General features: G+C 62.3%; 3 protein-coding genes across 4 annotated transcripts; 1 reads left to right on the top strand and 2 right to left on the bottom strand.

The window, feature by feature from the left end:
- Positions 1 to 5,920: 5,920 nt before the first annotated feature.
- On the bottom strand, positions 5,921 to 8,776 carry LOC135322364 (ral guanine nucleotide dissociation stimulator-like). Its single transcript, XM_064490898.1, has 5 exons — positions 8,614 to 8,776; positions 8,311 to 8,473; positions 7,709 to 7,807; positions 6,655 to 6,848; positions 5,921 to 6,460 (listed from the first exon to the last, which is right to left on the bottom strand). The coding sequence occupies exons 1-5, from the start codon at positions 8,774 to 8,776 to the stop codon at positions 6,327 to 6,329; spliced, it is 753 nt and encodes a 250-aa protein (XP_064346968.1). The 3' UTR covers positions 5,921 to 6,326.
- Positions 8,777 to 10,366: 1,590 nt separating this feature from the next.
- MRPS2 (mitochondrial ribosomal protein S2) lies at positions 10,367 to 13,790 on the bottom strand. The gene is made up of 4 exons (XM_064490763.1): positions 13,731 to 13,790; positions 13,485 to 13,610; positions 12,893 to 13,022; positions 10,367 to 11,481 (listed from the first exon to the last, which is right to left on the bottom strand). The coding sequence occupies exons 1-4, from the start codon at positions 13,768 to 13,770 to the stop codon at positions 10,872 to 10,874; spliced, it is 906 nt and encodes a 301-aa protein (XP_064346833.1). The 5' UTR covers positions 13,771 to 13,790; the 3' UTR covers positions 10,367 to 10,871.
- Positions 13,791 to 14,688: 898 nt separating this feature from the next.
- PIERCE1 (piercer of microtubule wall 1) lies at positions 14,689 to 20,104 on the top strand. Of its 2 annotated transcripts, none has more exons than XM_010993504.3 (3): positions 14,689 to 14,935; positions 15,907 to 15,985; positions 18,195 to 20,104. In XM_010993504.3, exons 1-3 carry the CDS (start codon positions 14,793 to 14,795, stop codon positions 18,249 to 18,251), a joined length of 279 nt encoding a protein of 92 aa, XP_010991806.1. In that variant the 5' UTR covers positions 14,689 to 14,792; the 3' UTR covers positions 18,252 to 20,104. The 2 variants fall into 2 exon arrangements, with proteins under 2 accessions (XP_010991806.1, XP_010991805.1); XM_010993503.3 differs by having other exon boundaries at positions 18,149 to 20,104.
- The last annotated feature ends 192 nt before the right edge of the window (positions 20,105 to 20,296 follow it).

Below are 20,296 nucleotides of genomic sequence, written 5' to 3'. Positions count from 1 at the left end.
CACGGGGGAAAGTTCAGAGGAGCCGAGCTTGTGGGTAAGTCTCCGCCCCCACACGCCCGCATCTCTGCACAGGGCCCACCCACTGTGCTGGGCTGGGTGCTGCCCTGGGAAGGGTGGGTTCAGGGGCCCCCACAGGCTAGGGACAGACATCACCCTCTTGGGCCCAACAGACCACTCACGGAGTGGATTCCAGCCACTGCTGCTGCAAAGAGCCGCTTCCCGGGGTCTCGGACGCGGGGCTGGTCAGCGTTGGGGAGGGCGGTGTTGCTCCTGGAGGCCTTCTCCGGGCTGGGAGTCAAGTCCAAGAATTCTCTGGTCAGAGGGCAGCACGTTCCTCTGGGTCAGGGACGTGACCCTACAGGTCAGCCTCGGAAGCCAGCCCGGGGCCCCCCAGAGCACTCACGGACTCAGGGTGTCCCCACTGCTACCCCCCTTCCCGGGGATGTGTCAGCTGGGTGGGGGCCTGTCTCCTCTTGACCTGCTCTGTGTCCACTCCCCGGCTGAGCGCCCCTCCTGCCCTCGGCCACTCCAGGGTGAACCCTGGTGCAGGGAGGGGCCCCTGCTCCCTGGATCTGCTCCCCAAGTCCGGGGCTCACCGGGTGCCTGGCCTGCAGGTAGGAATCCCGACGTGAACCAGGAAGCCCTGGATGCTTTTAAGAAGTTCACGCAGCGCGAGGGATTACCCCAGGAGGACATCTTCATTCCTGCACTGATGGGTAAGGGGGCGGCCCTGCTGTGTCCCCGTGTCCCTCCCTGTGTCCTCTCCTCTTTCTCCACGCAGCCCATGACCCTCCTGCCCCTTCCCCGGCGCCTGCGTGGGGAGACACCTGTGCTGTGACGGGTCACAGGGCCGCCAGGGCCCCGCGCTGGGTCTCGTGACCCGCGTCTGCGCTGCGGGTGGGGAGGGGCCTCGGCCCTTGTCCCGGCGTCTCCCCACCCCTGGCTCTGTCTTGGTCTCTACAGAAAGCTGCGATCCTGAAAGTGATTAGGGTGAGTGGCCCTGAAGCAAACCAGAGTCCTGGGTCCAGTGGGACGTCAGGGGCCACCGGGGCTCCCCAAGCCGCAGGCAGGCGGGGCCCGGCCTGAGCCAGGAGGGACTTCTCTGCTCCGAGAGCCCCTCTGGGACGGGACCCTCCCTTCGATGCCTGTTCCTGAGCTTCATTGCCAGACATTTAGGCCCCCTCTCTGTTCCCCCAGTGTCTGCTGGGTTCACTGCTGTGCGCTCGGGAACACGGGGTCTGCCCCCACCCACCCGTGCACCGGGAGCTGGATTCTGCCCCCTAGTGGCCTGCATCTGCCCTCCCCCTTCCCCTCCTGGCCTCACTGACCGCTCCCCCTTTCCACGGCAGGGGCGCCAAGTCTCCACAGCAGCCCTGGGGCCGCCCCACCGGGACCCTCTGTCGTGTAGGACAGGGAAGGGGCCCTGTCCCGGGGGCCTGGGCTGCTCCGCCCCCCTGGCCCCCCCACTTCCTCCCCCAGCCCCCTACCCCTCTCCTGGCTTCACATAAAGAGCTTCCGCATCCTCGGTGGCTCTGCTTGTCTGTGGGGTCCCTCAGGTGGGCTGGGACCGGGAGGGGGTGTGGACGCGGGGTGGAAGGGTGGGCTCCGGGCTGGGCCGTGAGCTGCAGGGAGGCCCGGACCCTGCAGGGCCCTCGTGTCCGGGGAGGACGGTCAGGGCTGAGATGAGCGCGGAAGCAGAGCGATCTGAACAGAATCCTACAGCCCGCACTTCCCAGGGGATGGACCCCGGAGGCCCCGGAGGACCTCAGCCTCTCAGAGGCAGCTGGCGTCGTGGGGGCTCACGTCCTGCCATCGGACCACTGTGCTTTGTCCCCACCCGGACCTGGTTCTGGGGCAGAGGCCGAGGAGTGGCCCCGAAGCAAGAGCAGCCCCGCAGGCCCAGGTCAGAGGTCCCGGCGGCGGCTGCCGTGGGCACGGGGGTTGGGGGGGTGGAGGGGTGGGAAGTGGAGCCCGCGGGTCTGACCACACAGAGCTAACTTCCCTGCAAACGTGGCACTTCTGCTTCTCCCTTTCTGCTCCTGGTGCGTTTCCTCCAACTCTTGCTCAGTTGGGTCCCCCGGGAAGCGGCTGCTGAGACAGGTGGGAGAGGGAGGGCGTGCGGGGGTGAAGCCTGAGAAGGATGGGGTGGGGGGAGGAGGCTGAACAGCACGGAGACCCTCACAAGAGCCTCTGGTCCAGTGGGGAGGTGGGAGCCAGGGTGTCCGCGGTGGGCCTGCAGGGGCAGAGGTGGGACCGGCCCCCCCACCCCCATGGGGTGCTGTCCCTGGGGTGTCGGCCTGCTGACCTCCTCACTGCTCAGCGGTGGGGTCTCTCCTGAAGGGGCTCTGAGGATGGATGGATGGATGCCCCCATGGATGCCACAGCCCGCCTGTCGTGTCCTCTGCTCACCTTGGGGGCTGTACTGCAGGCCCTGGGACCACTCCTCCCGAGAGGACACTCAGAAGAAGGAGGTCGCTGGTCAAACCACTGCCCCTGATCTGGTGTAGCCTCACAGCCTCCCGGCCACTGTCCCTTCTCGCTGCGCCTCTCCCCTGTCGGTCCACATCATGGTCCCGGCAGTTCCCTGGGTGGGAAATCCAGCCCTTCCTTCCTGCACACATGCTGGGTCAGGTGGCCGGGGTGTCCTTTCTCTGTTCCCAGCCTGGGACGGAGCACCTTGTCTGTGCAGAGGAGCTACCTGACCCCCAGGTCTGGTTAGAATTTGTCAGGAAGAATCATCTGGAACCTGAGTCTCTGGTTTGGTGTCCACAGTGCTTACAAGGCCCTGCTGTCCACCTGGCAGATGGAGGTGACCCCCAGCCGCGGGGCTGGCCCTGCAGAGTTAGCAGCACCACCCACCATTTCAGGGTTCAGCCTCAAGGGGTCCCAGGCCACAGCTGGGAGGTTGCCCAGGCCAGGTGGCCAGTGAAGGACGCCGGTCACTGCACCTTTGCTCCACGTCAAACTCAGAAACCCCACGCAAACCCTCCCCATCCTCTGGGAGGCACAGCCCCCGTCCTGGCCCCCCCACCATCTGATTCCAGACTATCTTCATCACCCAGTAAACTTTTCTCCACGATCGGCAGTCACGTCTCTTGTCCTTCTGTCTGAGGACAGAGCCTAGGACGCTGGGCGCCAGCTCTGCACAGACCCCGGTGCTGGCGCCACCGGGCTAACTGTTCTTTATAAGCATCTGGCCAACCGGGGCTCTGACTACAGGTGCCAGAAGGCTCTCCAGTGGGTTTATGTGGAAATACAGTTCAGGGCCATGGTCCTGTGGCTCTCACAGCTCGTAGGAACCAGGACAGTCAGACTGGATGACAGGAACCAGGGGGCAGAGGTCACAGGGACACCCAGCCCCACCCTAGGAAGAGCCCAGGCAGCCATGTGTCCAGGGCTTCAGATGCTGGGCTGCGGCCACAGACGCCACTGGTTCAGGACACGCCCTGGGTGACTTCCCGACGGCACCTGGTTGTAGACACCTGTCCTCCAAACTGTGAGAGAACTTCCTGTTACTGTGAACCACCACCATCATGTGGGTGCACACAGACGCACACGGAGACACACAGACACACACAGAGACACACAGACACACACACACACAGACACACAGACACACACAGAGACACACAGACACACAGACACACACGGAGACATACAGACACACGTAGACAGACACACGGACACACACACATACACACAGACACACAGACAAGCACAGACACACACTCCCACGGGCCTGGACCAGGCCCTCCGTGCAGAGCCACCTCCTGCCTCTCCCGAGCGGACCAGCCCCGCCTCCTCGTCTGCCGGACGGCAGGGCGGCCTCCCCAGCAAACCGTCCATTTCACACACCAGGGTTGTTTTTCTAGTTCGTGCTGGTTCCCTTCCAGAGCCCCTGGGAAGGATCCGTTTTCTCACCTTGAGCCTCTAGAGGCCACCGCCTTCCTGGGGCTGGCGGCCCCTTTGTCCACCGTCAGGGCCAGCAGCGTCCAGCGCAGTCACCCCATGGGCGTCACTCTGACCCTGTCCCATCCTCCCGTCCTCCCTCTCTGACCCTGCCCCTCCCAACAGGTGAGACAGCTCTGGGCCGCCTGGGTGATCCGGGATGGTCTCCCACCTCAAGGGGAGCTGACCCGCCCCTCAGCCCATCTGCACCTGCAGGGCTCCCTGCCGTGAGTCTAACACACCGACGGGTCTGGCCTGGACCGGCCGCGAAGGGCACCGCGCGCAGCGCTGCCAGGGACCAGCGAGACGGTGACTCCGAGGGCCTCTCGGTGGGCGGGGCACATGCCAGGCTAATTCCATGGAGCAGATGTTCCCTCCTGCCACACGAGTGTCACTGGTGTGTGAGGAGCCATTAAAGGGGACAAACAGCGTGGCTGACCCCTCAGGAGCAGCGGGAAGACCCCCGAGAAGGGGGCCCGAGCTTTGTCGTGACCACACGGTGATGCATCCCCAGCAGAGGGGCTGCAAGTTCAGGCTGGAGGGCTCAGAGAAGGTTCTGGGTCTGGTGGGGATGGGGCCACCCACCACTGGAGTAAGAACTGTGTAGCCGGGGGAATGTTCTGGAATCTCCCCCGACCATGCACAGACACACACACATGTGCACATGCACATTCAGGCATGTTACACAGACATGCATGTCGCACACATCTGCACAAGACGCGTGTACGCTCCTGCATACACACGGGAAGGCACACATGCACACACGTGTCACACAGAAACACATGCACACACACATGCACACAAACACACGTACAAAAAATCTCACATCACCTAAAGGAGGAGAGATCCGAGTCCCACCCCAGGACAACCGTCGTGAGCGGCTCGGTGTGTTTCCCTCGGGCTCTGTTGGTTTCATTCTGTCTCTGTCTGTCTGTCTGAGACGCAGATTCGTTTACATATACACGTGTCTGCATGTTGACATGAGATACATGTAGTCTTACAGACGAGCTCCTGGATGCAGATGGTTGTCCACACGTCTCTCATGAAAAAGGACCCCTTGGATCTCCCCTGTCAGCACGGAGACCCGCACACCCACTGGGGCAGCTGCATAGCACCGCCCGTCCGCGTGGACCAGGACTGATGGACCCCGTCCCCCTCCATGGACACTAGAGTTGTTTCCAGGTCCCTGCCATTTCGGCCAACGCTGTGATGGGTCACTTGAAAATACATCTCAAAACCCTGTGCAAGAACTCCTGTGGGTGAGCCTAGGCTTAGCGCCCTGGGTACAGCATGCACACGGTTCTCCCAGAGAGGCGTGTCCTCCACACCTCCCTCTGGGGGGCCCGGGGGGCCTCTGCCCCTCACGTCGTCCCCAGGGCTGGTCACCTCCAGACGAGGAACCTGCCAGTGTGACGGTGGCCGGTGCTGTCTCCACAGTGGTTACGTCTGCGTGTCCCCATCAGTGAGGTCAAGCGTCTCTGACACGTACTGACCATGTGTGCGGCCTCTCGTTGGAACTGCATGTTTGTTCTTGGGCCCTTTTAAAAGCACTGACTTTGGAGAGTTCGGGGCCCGCAGGGGGGTCCGCCCTCTCTCTGCTCCTGGGCGTGAGGAGCGCAGCTCAGGTCTGGGTGCGGCCTCACCCGCTCTCTCCGCGTTTCTCGCGGTTTTGTTCGGCCCGGGAGGAGCCGGGCGTGTCCCTTCTGTCCTAGGGAGCTGCTGTCACACTTAGAACGGGGTCTCTGCCCTGAGACTGTGCACGTGTTTGCCGAAAGGGCTTCACTCTGTGCATTCCACCTTTACTCCATCGGGATTTCCCCTTCATGTAACAGAAGTGCTATTTCAGGTAGAAAAAGAAAACAAAAATGAACTATTCTCTCAAAATAGACACACAAAAAGCTGCGTGTTGCACGATTCCGTTTATGGAAACATCCAGAACAGGGAAAGACACAGAGACAGAAAGGTTAGGGGGTGTGGGGGGCGGGGGAGGGAGGGCCGGGGGGCGACGGCTTTCCGTCCAGGGCTTCCTTCTGGGGAGTGAGGCGGTCGGCTCTGAGACAGGCCTGAAGGTCACGTGAGTGGACTACGCGCTCCTCAAGTGCTCAATATAAAGTTAAAAAGTTAAGCTTGATTGTATTAAGACATAAGATAAAAAGCATCACAAATAACATGAAAGGGGAAAGTAAAATTAAAAACAAAAACAGAAACAAGAGAGGGAAGGGACGTCCTGGGGCAGCGAGTTGAGGGTGGCCTCCCGCGGGGCCTTGTCCCCGCCGCGCCGGGCTCCAGCCGCAGAGGTGCTGATGGGACTGACGGTGCTGTTGGCTCCCACCCTGGCGCACCTGTTGATGGAGATGCCTCTGGCTCTGGTTCTGGCTTCAGTTCTGCTGGTGCTTCTGCGGCTGGTCCAGATCTTCAGATGGTCCCGGAGCTGGTGCTGGAGCCATCATGAGACGCTGAGACAGCGGTGAAGCCACAGAGGAGATGGACATGCCCGCCTTCCAAATGGTGCCTTTCCAAAGACAGAAAACGTCCTGCCGCCTTTTACAGGAGCTCTGGCACGAGAATCCGGCACAGGGCGACTTCCCCGCCTGCGGTCCAGCACGCCGGTGGTCTGAGGCCCACCTCTGCTCCTGGCCCAGCAGCGGCCTCTGGGGCCCCTCCCCACGTGCTCATATCGCCCCCCCACCCCCCAGAGCTCCTCACCCTCTGGCTCTGTCTCGGTGAGGTCAGCATGCTCCAGCTGGGCCAGGAGAAGCTGGGCGCGGCGCTCCAGGTCAGAGCCAGGCATGTTGAGCTGCATGTAGGCCACCGGCTGCTTGAGGCAGGGGAAGTCCGGTGGCTGACAGAAGGCCTCTGAGTGCTGGTCCAGCCAGGTACCCAGGATGGAGGAGATGGCACTGGGGGTAGGCAGTGGTGGGGGACGGGGCACGACAGAGTCAGAGGCCTGGGCTTTCCTTCTGCACTGCCCTCCCATGGCACCTCCAAGGCGGCTGGGTGTTGGGGCCCATCCCTGCCCATCCAGAGGCCAGCCCCGCCCCAGCCCACCCAGACAGGGGCAGCCTGGTCAGCAGGTGGGGCGGGCAGTCTCCGTGGGAGGGAGCCTTCCATCCGTGGTGACCACCTCTCCCTTTCTCAGGGAACCTGACTCACTCCTGTCCGACCCCAGGCCCTCCTCACTGGAGTGGAAACTGCAGGAGGGCAGGGAGGGTCACGTCTACTCCATCACACTGGCCTGGCCGGCACACGGCAGGTGCTGCATGAGTGTGTGAGGGAGGAGGGGATGAGCAGAGCGTGGCCCCTGCCTGGCTTTCCTGGGCCTCGCGCACCTGAGCCTGCAGCTCAGCCCCGAAGGGCTGCCTTTGTCTCCGCATCGCGTGTCAGCCTCATTACCCCAGTGACACTTTTCTCGGGATTGGGAACACGGCCGGCCCCCGAGCCCCGACTGAGCTCTCGTGAGCCCCAGCCGAGCACTCACACTGGGGCACGAGGCCGACGTGTGAGCAGCTTGCCCCTCACATCTCCTGTCCTGGGCCCCAGATCTGGGAGGGGATGGATGTTCTCAGGGGCGGCTCTGAGCCCCCAGTCTCCCCTCTGCTCCCTGGGGACTCAGGACCCCAGCCACGGCTCCCTGACTCCTTTCCTCCTGCAGGAGAGGCCTCCAGACCTCAGCCCTGCCCAGCCCCTCCCCAGCCTCAGCCCCACAAAGTCCCCATCTTGGAGACAGGAGGCCCCCCCATCAGACCCAAAGCCTACTCACTTTCTCAGCTGGTCCTGGGGCCCGCCGTCCTGGTCGGAGTACGGGAGGATGCATCCGTATCTAGAGGAGGCCGTGAGGGCGTCACATCTACCGTACCTGCTGTGACGTCCGGTGTTACTGGCTGACCCCCCGACCAGGGTGGAACCCCGGGAGGGCAGGGGTTTCCATCTGCCCCAGTCACTGACTTACGCCAAAGGCCTGAAACAGCGCCTGCGCACAGTGGGGGCCCCGTGTGTAGCCCCGAGTCGGCCCCTTACAGCTATCTGAGTGGGCTCAGCCAGAGCCCAGTGACCCCTGCTCTGGGAGGGCCCCCGCCCCGCGACGGAACCCGGAACCTCCTTCACAAACGGGAAGACAGCCCTGCCCAAGGGCGGGGGCTTCTTTGCGGGGGAGAGGAAACCCTCAGGAAGAACCGCAGGTGCCCCGGCAGCCCTTCCCGCAGGGCCGGGCACAGGGTCGCGCCGTGCACGCTCACCCGATGTCCTGCCAGCCCCGTGCGGCCGGGCCTCTGGGCAGCCCGGCCTTCACAGGCGCAAACGGAGCCTCGGCGAGGTGAAGTGGCGCTCCCAAGTCACACGGCCAGGAGGGGCGCGGGGGCTCACCTTTTGAAGAGCAGGTCCAGGACCTGTTGCGTGGTGGTGAAGGCTCGGTAGGTGCACAGGAAGATGGTGACATAGGAGAGGTCGCTGCCCTGGAAGGCAGGCACCAGGCGCCCCGCCAGCTCCCCCCCGGGGTCTGCTGTGACCCCACCCCCCCACCCCAGGTCTCTCACGGGTTCAGGGCTGACTCATTCTCACACGGGGGCCAATTTTCAAAGGAGAGGCAGTTCAAAAACAATCCCCAAATATCCATGTTCACATCCTGAAACGCAACAGCACACAAAGACTTGTCTCGGCCAGCCTTACAAATACATGCAAACTGCCTTCGCACCCGGCCTAGGCCCGGGGTGGACGGCACTGGTGGGTGAAGGGAGGGGCCCAGCTTCTTGGCGGGGGACTGGGCACTCAAGAGGCGAAGCCCTGGGCGGGGCCCTGGGGAGGTGTCTGGGTGGCGTCTGGTCACAGCCATCCCGAGGCCTGGTTCTGGAGACCCTCTGTGCCCACGGTCGCCCTAGGCTTGTCCTGGCCCAGGCTGGGGGCGTGGTGCACCTGCCCAGTCCGGAGCCCGGCTCTTCCAGGCGCCTGCGGGGCCAGCGGGCAGGGCCCAGCCCTGCCAGGGCCCAGAGCTCAGGCATAAAGGGCAAGTCGAGGGCTCGGGGGCGGCCCTTCCTCTCGTGCCCCCAAGGCTAGGCGCATTCACCCCCTTCAGAGCTTCTGGCATCTCTTGGGGTTCACCGCCAGGGAGGCAAACTTGGAGGTGCCCTCCCGCAGGGCTGAGGCCACGCCCGCTCCGTCAACCTGAGCCCCTCTGGTCCCCTCGCTGCTCTTCCCAGAGAGGCCCCGACCCTGGCTCTGGTCCTCGTGCAGCTGGACCCATCGGGCTCATTTGCTTCTGCTTGTCCACTGGGACACCCACTGGGTGCGCCGCTCCTGCCCACCCTGCCCCCAGCACCTGGGCTGGAAGCACAGCCAGTGACTCAGACACTGCTGTCGCCCCTGCTGGTCTTCACTGCCTGGATCCAGAGCGGGTTGCAAGTATCCTAGGGTCCCCTAGGGAATGGGGTGAGGCAGGGGTGCTCCAGGGAGTCTGTCCCCCCGGGCTGCTCCCCTCCAGCCAGTCCCATGGCTCCTGTGTACTCATGTCTCCCTGCGTGTCACTCACCGCCCCCAGGCTGCCTGTGGTGCCCTAAATGCCCGCTTCTGAGGGGTGGTGTGGACCCCCTGCAGCCTTGGGGAGGCCCAGTTTGTGCTCCGGGAACTCCTGTGCACGGACGGCCAGGAAGCATTTCCACACTGTGCTCATCTCCAGGCCCTCGGCTCCCACGGGGGTCTCCCTGAATGCCGAGGGGCGGCCCTGCTGGCTCTCCCCACAGGCCACCTGCTCGGGGAAACTCACCCACACCCACACACGGGGTCTCCAGTGGGGGGAAGCCCTGGGGGGGGGCCCCTCGGTTTACCTGCCTACAGATCTGCATCTTCATACTTCATGTTTGCAAATCAAAGCAAGACTGGTCAGTTGGTGCTTTCAAAGAGACGCTCGGTTTCCTGCACCTTCTGAACCAGGAACCCAGCGTGTCTCCAGAGAACACCAGGAACCTCCAGCATGCACCCCCTCCCTGAAAGGAGACGCTGAGTGGACCCCAGGACTCGGCTTCCTGCCCCCGTGCGCCAGCCTGCCCCGCCCTCACAGACCCTCGCCAGCAGACAGGTTCCCGGGGGCGGTCAGGCACACCGGGAGCGAACGTGCTGAGCGCCACAGGGCAGGCTCCCGGAAAGAGCGGCCCGCACCTCACCCCAGGCCTCACTGACGAGGGAGCACCCAGGAAACCCGGGAATGAGCGTCCATACGTCCTTCCTGACCATTCAGGACGCGGGCAGGTCCCAAGGCCTCCGAGCCCCAGCACGGAGGACGGTGCCGAGGCACAGCCAGGGCCTCCGCCCTCCCACCCAACACGTCTGCACGTCTGCCTCCCCGAAGCCCGAGCACCAGAGGGCACAGATGAGTCTTGTGCGCTCCCGGGGGCGAGCAGAGACAAGAGCACAGACCACACTGCAGACCTGATGGTCCGGGCACCGTCCTGCTGGAAGCCCAGTTTTATTTGTTGGAATTGTGCTGCCCGCTCTGCCCGGCCAGTTCCAACCCAGACAGGATCTTGGAGTGGCTCGCCCTGCAGCCTCATGTTACAAAACGGCTCCTGAAACCAGGCGGCAGGAAGCAGCCTGACTTTGGGGTGTTCTGAGAGTAAAAGTCGACCCGGTGTGAGAACCCTGCCAACCCATGGGGGGGCTCATCTCGAGGTAGAAGCAAGGACTGCAGGACCCAGGGGCAAGGTGGCTCCCAATGGGTCCTTTGTGGACAGGCCGCTTGCCCTGGGAGCCTGCTGGGGTCGTGGGTCTGACGTGGAGCCCTGGGCGGGCAGCTGCTGAGAAGTTCCTAGTAGCAGGGACCCAGTGCCTGGGACGACGGGGGAGGGAGGAGGGGGAGGGAGGGGACTGGCATGGGGGGCTGTTCCCAGCTTAGGAACGGGCTTGGCTGCTGCTTCACCCAGGAGGAGGGTGGCCCATCAAGGGGAATGACCCAAGTCCAGCCCGGCCTGCGCTCCTGGGGGAGCAGGGTCGGCTGGAGCCCGGCCCGCGGCCCCCTCTGGGCTCTGCAGTCTGTACAGGGCCTCGACCTGCCTCCTCTTCTCCTTGGCCCGGTTGATGGTGGTCTGGAAGAGCCTGCAGAAGAGGTGGACGGCGGGGGCCGAGTCGTCATTGCCAGGGACGGGGTAGGTGATGAGGGTCGGGTTGCAGTTGGTGTCCACGATGCCCACGGTGGGGATGTTCATCTTGGCCGCGTCCCTCACGGCCACGTGGGGCTCGAAGACGTTGTTGAGCGTGTGCAAGAAGATGATGAGGTCGGGCAGGCGCACCATGGGGCCCAGGAGGATGGGCGCGTTGGTCAGCAGGCCGCCCTTGAAGTAGCGGGTGTGCGCGTACTCGCCGCAGTCCCGGGCCGTGCTCTCGATCAGGTGTGAGAACTGCCGGCTGCGGCTCACAAACAGGATGATGCCCTTGCGATAGGCCACGTGGGCCGTGAAATTCAAGGCCAGCTGCAGGTGTGCGGCCGTCTGGTCCAGGTCGATGATGTCCTGGTCCAAGCGGCTCCCGAAGATGAACGGCTCCATGAACCTGCCAGACACGCACCAAGGCCAGCGTGAACGGGCCCCCTCGGCCCCTCCACGGGGGACACACCATACGGGGCTGGTGCAGCCCGCAGCCCCTCAGTGCGACGAGAACGGCAAGCGCCTCGTCCCAGGAGTGACGGCCAGAGGCAGCCAGGGGTGGGGGCGGGGGCAGGGCAGGCTGGGCCACAGGCCACTTCCGCGTCTCAGGCAAGCGGCTTCGGCCTCGGAACCTCCACCTTGCTGCATGGGGGTTCTAACAGCTCATGCCACACGGCTGTCTGGACACGCCCACGCGATGCGCAGACCATTCTGCTGGTACTGCTGGGCCGGCTGCAGTTCCGTCTCTGAGGCTTTACAACCAAGGCTGCCTCCCCCTCCCCCACCCCGCCTGGGGGACCAGCAGAGCAGGGGGTGCCCTGGGCTGCGAGTGTGAGGGGACAGAACAGAAGCCAGCCAGGCCCGGGAGGAGAGCCCCAAGGGCACAGACTGGCTGACTAGGACAGAGAGATGGGGGCAGGAGACCGTCCCTTGGTCCTCATCCCCTGCTCACTCGCATCTGGATTCAGTCCCTTCTTCTCAACAGACTGCTCGAGGCCCCACGACCTCCACCTGCCCTCACCTCAGGTGACTTCTGGGTAGCTGCCCACAGTGGATGCCCTCCCTCCCTCTTCTTGGCCACTTCCCTTCTTCCTGGAACCTAAGATGCTGGCAGCCCAGAGGTCCTGCCTGGGACCTCCTCTCCTCTCCAGATGTTCTCAAGAGGTCCTGACATGGTGCCCCCCAGGCCCAGGCTACTCCCTCCTAGGGCCTGTGTGACATCAATACTGGGGTGGCCGAAAGGTCACCTGGCACAGGACCAAGTTTCTGATGTCCCCCAGGCCTTGATGTGGCTTTGACCATCTCAGGGAAGGACACCAACACCTGCTCTGTCCCCCCACACCAACCCCAACCCGGACTCTGCCCCCAGGAACTGGGCCCGTCACCTCCCCCTGAACTTCCACAATCACCTCCCCCAGTGGCCTCCCACCTGCCCCTTCAATCCATTTCCAACTCAGCCATCTTACAACTTTGTGAAGAAACTGAGCCAGTTTCTACTTGTCTGCATAATCTTCCAGACCTCCCCTCCAGATGTGGGTGGCCATGGCAGCCCCCTCATCCATCACCGGTTCACAAGACCGGCTGCTGGCCTGTCCCCACCCAGGACCATGGGCCCCACTCCAAGGTACCCAGTTAGACGCATGGGAGCGGGGAACAAACCGCATCTGAGCATAAACACCTGCCCGTTTTTGGGGTCACTGATCCCATCTGGAGGCAGAGGGGGCTGTTCTCTCGCAAAAACTGGAGTGGCCCTGGACCCCAAGGCAGGGTCCCAAACCCCTGGAGGAATCACCACACTCACCAGGGACGTCACCCACCTGTGCCGACAGCCCGCTTTGTGTCCCAGGTGCACTCGCGCATCGAAGAGACTTCTCACCGAAAACAACTCCTTGACGTTGAAGAAGTCAGAGTGCTTGAGGGGCTCGCTGAGGATCCTCTCGCTGAGATCTAGGGCGGGGAGGCAGGGAGGATGCAGGGTCTGGGCCCCTGCTCCCAGTCCAGGGGGCCGCGGGCGGGGAGGGCGGGAAGCCCAGACGCTGAGGGGGCCCAGGGCCACAGGGGCCTCTTTGGAGACTCGAGGTAGAGGCCAAGTCTGACGGTGGCGTCGCCCCGGGTAAACCTGGTCAAACCCTCACTGGGAAAGTAGGGGCCTGGCTGATGCCTGAAGTCCCGGCGGTGCCGTCCAGCCGCCCGCGGAAACACGGCCAGGATTCCGGGAAGGGTCGGCGGCCCCCCGCCCCCCGCGCCGAGGCCCCTGGAAGCGCGTGCGGCCCAGCAGGTGGGGCTGCTGGGGGCCGGGGGCTCCGGGGGCCCGCGTCCCTCCAGGGCCCACGTCTAAACCCAGGGCGCCTGGGCCCCCCGGCGGGACGGTTTCACCCCCCTCCCCCGGCGCCGAGGAGCCGGCGTTACCGCTGCTGCTCCCGGGCTCGCGGGCGGCGGGGGCCGCGGCGCTCCCCAGCGTCCTGCTGCTCGGCCCGGCCGGGCCCGGGGTCGCCGTCGGGACGACGTGCAGCCGGAGCGGCCTGCGCCGGACACCTGCGGGGACAGCGGGCTCGTGGGGCGCGCCCCCCCCGCCTCCCTCCGCCCGCCCCCGGCCCGGGAAGGGGGCCCGCGCCCCGCGCCGCGCCCCCGGCCCCAGGGCCCCGGCGCGCTCACCCGCGCCGAGCAGCCGGGGTAGCGCCGGGCCGGACGCCATGGCGCGGACACGGGGAGGCGGGCGGACGCGGGAGGCGGGCGGACGGACGCGGCGGCTCCACGAGCGGCTCCTCCTTCCGCCGCGGGCCGCGCCTCTGTCGCAGCGCCGCCTGCAGGCCCGGAGGTGCCACTGCGCGCCCGCGGCTTCGCTCCGGGAGCCCCGCTCGCGACGCGTCCCCGCCCCTTGGCCCCCGCCTCGGGTCGGAGCGCGCCGTCCTCCGGACGCACGAGGCCCTGAGCCCCACATCTGCCCGGCACCGCGGACGCGCATGAGGCGGGGTCGGGATCGGGGTCCGGGCAAGCGCTGGGCCTGGGGGGCGGGTCCCCCCGCCCCGTCCCCCTTCCCGGGGTCCTCGCCCGCTCCCTGCACGGTGCCCGGAGGCGGAGGAGGCCCCCAGTCGTCCCCTTGGGAACCCGCCGAGCGATGGGGACCGCCCTCACCTCCGACCAGTACAGCACCACCTCACGCTTGTCCAAAAGCGTTTTAATTTTTGAACAACATTTGTCTTAGAAGAATTCCATAGTTAGGCAAATCTGGAGTCTAATTCTGGGGGGGGCCTTAAGTCGGAGGGCTGGGGGGTCAAGAAGCCCACACGGCGAGCGTGAGCTCACTGCCTGCGGAGCGGCCTTGGGGAACCTGAACCAGGGCCCGAGGTTCCTCCGTCCCGAAATCCGCCTCCCACTGCGTTTGAGAAAACGTTGGCAAGTGTCTGGGCCGATGGCTACTGACCATAAGGCATTCGGCACTGCAACCCCGGGAAGCAATTCCTCACCCTCACGGCCAGCACAGGGCCTGGGCTGCTCGCCACAGAAGGTTCTAGACCTCGGACTTCTGCCCCACCTGCCAGCCGTGGGGCCCGGGCCCCGCGGCGCGGCGCCTTTAAGGGCCCCGCCCACCCACGCAGGGGACCAGCCCGTCGCTTGGCAACAGGACGCCGCGCGGACCCTCGTGGTCCCGCGGGCTGAGAGGCTGTTTCCTGTCTGCTCTTTCTTGTCCCCGAAGCTCGGGTGGACGGAGGCGAGATGTCCGAGGAGAACCCCCAGGTGTGCGCGGAGCCGGAGGAGCCCAAGGCCAAGGGCCCCCCGGAGAAAACCAGTGACTACTACCGCGTGAGCGAGGACCTGCCGGCCAGGTTCAACAACCCGGCGTGGTTTCGGGGCTACAGGTGAGGGCGAGGGAGTCTGGTCAGGGTCCACCCGGCATGCAAAGAGGAAAGAAAGGCCGCCGGTCCAGCCGACCGATGCCCAGCTGGCCCTGCGCGCTGCTAGATAGCTCTGTGTGCAAGAGACCCCGGGCCCCAGCCTGGCCCCAAGTCAAAGCGGGGTCCCCGTCAACCATCAGAGGGGCGCAGAAGTGCTACCTGAAGCTTCCCACCCCTCGGTGGGGTGACACGGGGCAGGGCGTGCCCCAGGGGAAATCCCACAGCCCAGGCTGAGCCCAGCCGCACCCCGGGGCGGGTGGCGTCCCCTCTCCTCCCTAGGCTGAGAAGACGCGTCTGCCGGAGGTGGGGCGGGGGCTCCGGCGACGCGTCCATCACCAGGCTGCTGAGGGGCGTGGCCTGCGAGCTTTCCTGCGCCGCAGCCTCTGAGACCCCGCCGGCGGCGCCTTCCCTGCCCCTCGCTTGGTGCCTCCACCGGCCTGTACACTTGGCTCTGTTATCATCCCCATTTCCCAGGAGAGACAGCTGGGATGCAGAAAGATAGTGCCTTGCCCGAGAGCCCGCAGTTAGTACGCGACGGAGCTGGGGTGTCTGAATCCCCCGCCGCTCTGTGAAACTTTCTCCTGGAGGCTCAGAAGTAGGAGGGACCCTCCCCTTGGGGGCGGCCCCTCCGCTCCCAGCCCGCCCACCCACCCGGGAAATGACGGCCTGGGCCCAGGCCCCGCCAGGGCTGAGGGCCAGCACTTGCCACCTGGGATGTCCGCGGGGCTTTGGCAGAGCTCAGCAGGGGCGGGGCCCGGGAGGCTGAGCCTGCCAGGAAGGCCAGCTTCGCGCTCCGCAGGAGCCCAGGTTCACCGCGGCATCACCAACCTGGGGCATTTCCAACAAGGCTCCATGGACCCAATATGTGAAAGCTGTGGCTTGAGCAGAATTTAGAGTAAGTGAGTGGAAAATAAAGTATGTTTCTCATCTGCCAGGGCCAAGGAGCCCCCCTCAGTGTACAGGACCAGTAACCAAGCTTACGGGAGCAGAGCCCCCACGGTGCATGAGATGCCGGTAAGCAGGAAGCAAAGAACGGTGCGCGTGCTCGTGTGTGTGGGTGGGGCGTCTCTAGCAGGAGGCTGAAACCCTGAAAGTCTCAAAAGGGCAGCACAGCGTGGAGGGAGGAGGAGCGGAGGGGCTCAGAGTTCCAACGTCACAAAGTGGAAAGGATCCCGCAAATCCTTTTGCGACAGGGGAGGGTAGAAATAAATGAGTGAATGAATTTAGCAATGAAGCATTTAAAGGGTGAAAAAAGGGCATGTACTGCTTTGTCTCCAAAATAAACTACCTAGATTGAAAAAAAAGAGAGAAAGAAAAAATTGCATGTAGACTTGCTTACGACATCCCAAAGACCTGGCCCCATTCACTCATACAACCAACCAACTCCTGCAACCGAAAGCAGTAAGTTTTGAGGCAAGTAAACGAAGAACTGCTTTCTTTTTGGAATAATACCTTGTTTTATTAGCTATTAACTTGCCGCCTTAAGAGGTAGCACTGGCTGACGAAAGCACTGGTTACAGAAGGACGCAGGGATCTGTGTGCCTTTGGGGGAACCCGACCCCTTTTTGAGATCGACCTCTCACTGCAGAGGGCGTCCTGGAACCCCCTGATGCCCCCGCTGGGTCCAGGAGAAGGGCAGAGGGACCAGCGTAAGCATCCCCTAGGTACTCAAGACAGCAGGGCCACCCATTGTGGGGTGGCCGTGTTTTTCCTCTTAGACTATTCCTCATTTAGAAGATCTGGATATTAGCTTATTTAATTGATGTGCATGGGAGGTAGGGCTCTGACGAGAAGGTTACTTACCTAGAAGCTTTCTAGAGTGCTTCAGGACCCCTCTCTGGAATCAGGCGGCTCCAAGTTTCCCCAGAGATCAGCTGTTTCCATGAAAATGACAGAGGACTCACCAACGTAGGCCCGAATGTTTTGCTTTTCATAAAAGAGGCACTGGCTGGCTCGCGGGGCTCTGTGAGGCGCAGCACCAGGTTCTCAGGAGGCGAGCATGGGAGGAGTTGCTCCTGCTCCTTATCAGCCTGCTTTGCCTGGAGCCTGGTGTGCAGTTTCCTGACCTGGACGTGGCCTCTGGACTCACTGAGCCGCCCTCAGTGTGGACTTCCCATGTGGGAACAGAAAACAAAAATGCTTTCTTTGCATTTTAGAAAATACAGCCAAGGAAGCTATTCTTTGTGACGCCGTGATGGCGGGCACACGTCATTCACCATCCGCTTGCCAAAGCCCAGAACGCACAGCACAGAAGGCGGACCCAGACGTAGGCTCTGGGCTTCAGTTAGCAATGACCTGTCGGGACTGGCTCAGCTGTCGTGGGGGCACCAGGCTGATGCGAGGCTTCCCCGTGTGTCCTGGAGAGGAGGTGGTGTGGGAAGTCTGTGCGCCCTGCTCAGGTTCTCTGTGGACCCAGAACTGCCCTGAAAAACAAACCCTATTAAACGACGCACTGAAGCCCTTTCTCTTTGCACTTGCTTCCTGCCGAAGAGATAAAACGCCAAGTGACCCCTTGACACAAGGATGGCCGAGAACAGGTCGCCTGTCCCGGGCGTACTACCTGGCAGTGGTCCAGGCCACTGGCGTCAGAAACCTCAAGGTCACCTAAGGATGCTGTGCTGCCGGAACGATTCCTACCCTCGGGGGCCGCACATGCCGGCGGCCTCGCCTCGCTAGGGCAGCCCGTCCCCGGCCCCCTCGGCTGGTGGGGTGTGGGCATCAGGGTCCTTTCAAAGTTCCGCAAGGGATTCCAACACACAGGCAAGGCTGAAGCCCACTGACGTTGGCTCTTTTCCACAGAAGGGAAGCTCCAGCGCAGAGCGGCCCGGTGACTGGCCCCAGCAGCAGAGCCGGCAGGCGCAGACCTGGGTGCCGCTTGGGCCTGACCCGGGTGCCGGGCCCAGGTGTGGCAGCGCCTCGTCCGGGGGGCCGTAGTGGACCCTCCTGTCCACGTCCTAGTGGAAGGAGGTACTGGTAATACTTACTGCCTGACATGAGGCGTGAAGTGGGAAGGTCAGGGGCAACCCGGGCCAGCCTGCCCACCCTGGCTTCTCTGCTCCTTAGGGATAGAGACCTTTTCTTACAAATTCTTATTCTTCTTCCAAAAATGCCTCGTGACTGACTGCTCCAGAGCGCTACCATGCATCACTAATCCAAGTGTTCCCTTTTCACTTCCAGAAGGTATTTTATCCAAATTCGCATAGATTTTCTAAACAACTTGCAGCTGGTGGAATGTTCCAGAACAATACTTTCAACGTGTACATGGAGAAGAGCATCGTGACAGGTCCCGACAACTACATCACCTCCTTCGACCGGTTCAACTTCCACCCCAGCTACCGGGCCAACAAGCCGTCCATCTGCGACTGAGGGGCAGCGGTGGGAGACCCTCCGTCCAGGGCCCTCCCGGCGCCGGCGGTGACGGTCTGGACAGTCGCCAGCCCTAGTCTTTGATAATCTGCCCAATTGTAAAGGGACACGCTTTACTCTTCCCCTGCAAATATAGTATTTTTCCTCTCTAGGTTAGAAAAACATGCCACCAGGGCTGTGGTGCCCCCGCCCCCCCGTTTTACATCTAAGATGGATCAGAGCTTGCCTTCCCATTAAAGGCCTTGCCATGTTTGCCCTGAATTCCCGAGTCATCTGTAGTCAAGGAACAGGGCGGTGGGTGTCCTGGGACCCCAGTCTCGGCCTGAATGCTGGGAATGCCCAGATAGCCCTCCCTGTGTCTTTATTTGAGAGCCATTTTTTTGTTTTTCGTTTTTAATTAAAAGAAATTGGGGGAGAGTGTAGCTCAGTGGTAAAGTGTATGCTTTGCATGCATTAAGTCCTGGGTCCAATCCCCAGTACCTCCATTAAAAAAACCCAAAAAACCTAATTATCCCCTCCAAAAAAAAAGAAAAAAGAATTTAAATACAAAATCTTTTTTATGGCGGTCCTGGGGATTGAACTCAGGACCTCGTGTATGCTAAGCATGCGTTCTACTCTCCACCCCTCCTCCCGGGAGCCATTTATATACTCGTGACAAGTTACAGAGCAGATTTTCTGTTCTCAGGCATCCTGCCAGGCCATGGAGGGAGGGGAGGATGCCCAGCCCAGGGTGTAGACGAGAGCTGGGCAGGGAAGCAGAGCAGACCCCGAGAGGGCAGTTCCAGGTGGGAGCAGGCGGGGGGCCCTTGCTGGCCCTGACCCAGAGGCCACGCTTGGAGTCGGACTGACCGTCCTCTGGCCACAGATGAGGGCTGGGGCGGAGGCGGGACAGACAGACGAGGCTGGCGAGGGGTGATGTGCGCCTGGCGGGGGTGGGGTGACGGTGATGGTGGTGCTCCACTTGGTGTTCAGCTTACATTTTCAATAAAGAGTTAACAGCAGGCAGGGAAGAATACATCCTTCTCAAGTAGGGGTAATAACTGCGTTAAGGGGACGTTCCTCTCTGTGTAGTCAGTTCTCAGCCAGCGTTTGCTGTGATGCAGAGACCCCTCCGCACAGGGACGTTCTCCATGACAGAATGCGTCCTCCAGCATCTTCCAGACGCGACGCTGCCCCCCTTGCTGTGTGGGAGCAGGGCCTGCTCGTCGCAGGAGACCTGGAAAGAGCTGGAGCCAGACAGAAGAAATCACTGCCACAGACCATCGACGCCACCTTGTCCACACAGACTTTGACCCGAAGAGATTTTACTCACATAAGGATTTGGGAAGAAATTCAATGCCATGACCGATTGTTTCTTCATTAAAAATTTTTTATTATTATTACACAAAAGTCAACATTTTGGCAACACTCTTTTTAGGTTTAAAAAAAATTATTGTTAATCTCTTTTTGGTGCGTTTTTATTTATTTTTAAATTAACTTCTATTTTTCTTTTTAATGGAGGTTCTGGGGATTGAACGCAGGACCTCATGCATGCAGGCAACATTCTTAACGTTCAGTTTGGAGTGGGAAATGGTTTCCAGGAAAAATCAATATATTGAGCAGAAAACACAAAGCTGAGCCTGAAGCCAGGATTGTGTAACATCCAGCTTCTCAGCTGGAAAGTCAGCGGAGACACCGGGGGTCGAGCTGCAAATTAGTGTTTACAAGCTTTCATTAAAAATATCAAAATACAAGAATGCTTCTGTATTTAGACTCAAATAAAACAAAAGAGAGAACACCCGATCGACGCAGTTTCTAAACTCAAGGAAAGGAAGGAATCCCTTCCCCTACGGCCGGTGGGGAGGTGCCGGTTGTCCCGGTGAGGCTAAAGCCAGCAGGCGAAGTGGCTTTCCCCTCCAACCTTGGCCCCGGCACGTCTGCACCCCTGTAACAAGACGGCGTCGCCCAGCCACACGCGTG

The sequence above is a fragment of the Camelus dromedarius genome, chromosome 10, assembly GCF_036321535.1.
Source record: "Camelus dromedarius isolate mCamDro1 chromosome 10, mCamDro1.pat, whole genome shotgun sequence".
NCBI lineage: Eukaryota > Metazoa > Chordata > Mammalia > Artiodactyla > Camelidae > Camelus > Camelus dromedarius.
Note: the sequence above shows the minus strand (reverse complement) of the source record. Positions and strands in the feature narration are given on the sequence as shown.

Excerpts from the sequence above, each read along its gene's own strand:
- LOC135322364 (XM_064490898.1), bottom strand. The coding sequence starts at position 8,776 with ATGGCTGTGACCAGACGCCACCCAGACACCTCCCCAGGGCCCCGCCCA. Across the intron at positions 8,474-8,613 it reads AAGGCAGTTTGCATGTATTT|ACCTGGGGTGGGGGGGTGGG; the intron begins GTAAGGCTGGCC and ends AACCCGTGAGAG. Across the intron at positions 7,808-8,310 it reads CTGGACCTGCTCTTCAAAAG|CAGGTACGGTAGATGTGACG; the intron begins GTGAGCCCCCGC and ends CGGACGTCACAG.
- MRPS2 (XM_064490763.1), bottom strand. The coding sequence starts at position 13,770 with ATGGCGTCCGGCCCGGCGCTACCCCGGCTGCTCGGCGCGG. Across the intron at positions 13,611-13,730 it reads ACCCCGGCTGCTCGGCGCGG|GTGTCCGGCGCAGGCCGCTC; the intron begins GTGAGCGCGCCG and ends CTGTCCCCGCAG. Across the intron at positions 13,023-13,484 it reads CGAGCCCGGGAGCAGCAGCG|ATCTCAGCGAGAGGATCCTC; the intron begins GTAACGCCGGCT and ends TCCCCGCCCTAG.
- PIERCE1 (XM_010993503.3), top strand. The coding sequence starts at position 14,793 with ATGTCCGAGGAGAACCCCCAGGTGTGCGCGGAGCCGGAGGAGCCCAAG. Across the intron at positions 14,936-15,906 it reads GCGTGGTTTCGGGGCTACAG|GGCCAAGGAGCCCCCCTCAG; the intron begins GTGAGGGCGAGG and ends CTCATCTGCCAG. Across the intron at positions 15,986-18,148 it reads CCACGGTGCATGAGATGCCG|AAGGTATTTTATCCAAATTC; the intron begins GTAAGCAGGAAG and ends TTTCACTTCCAG.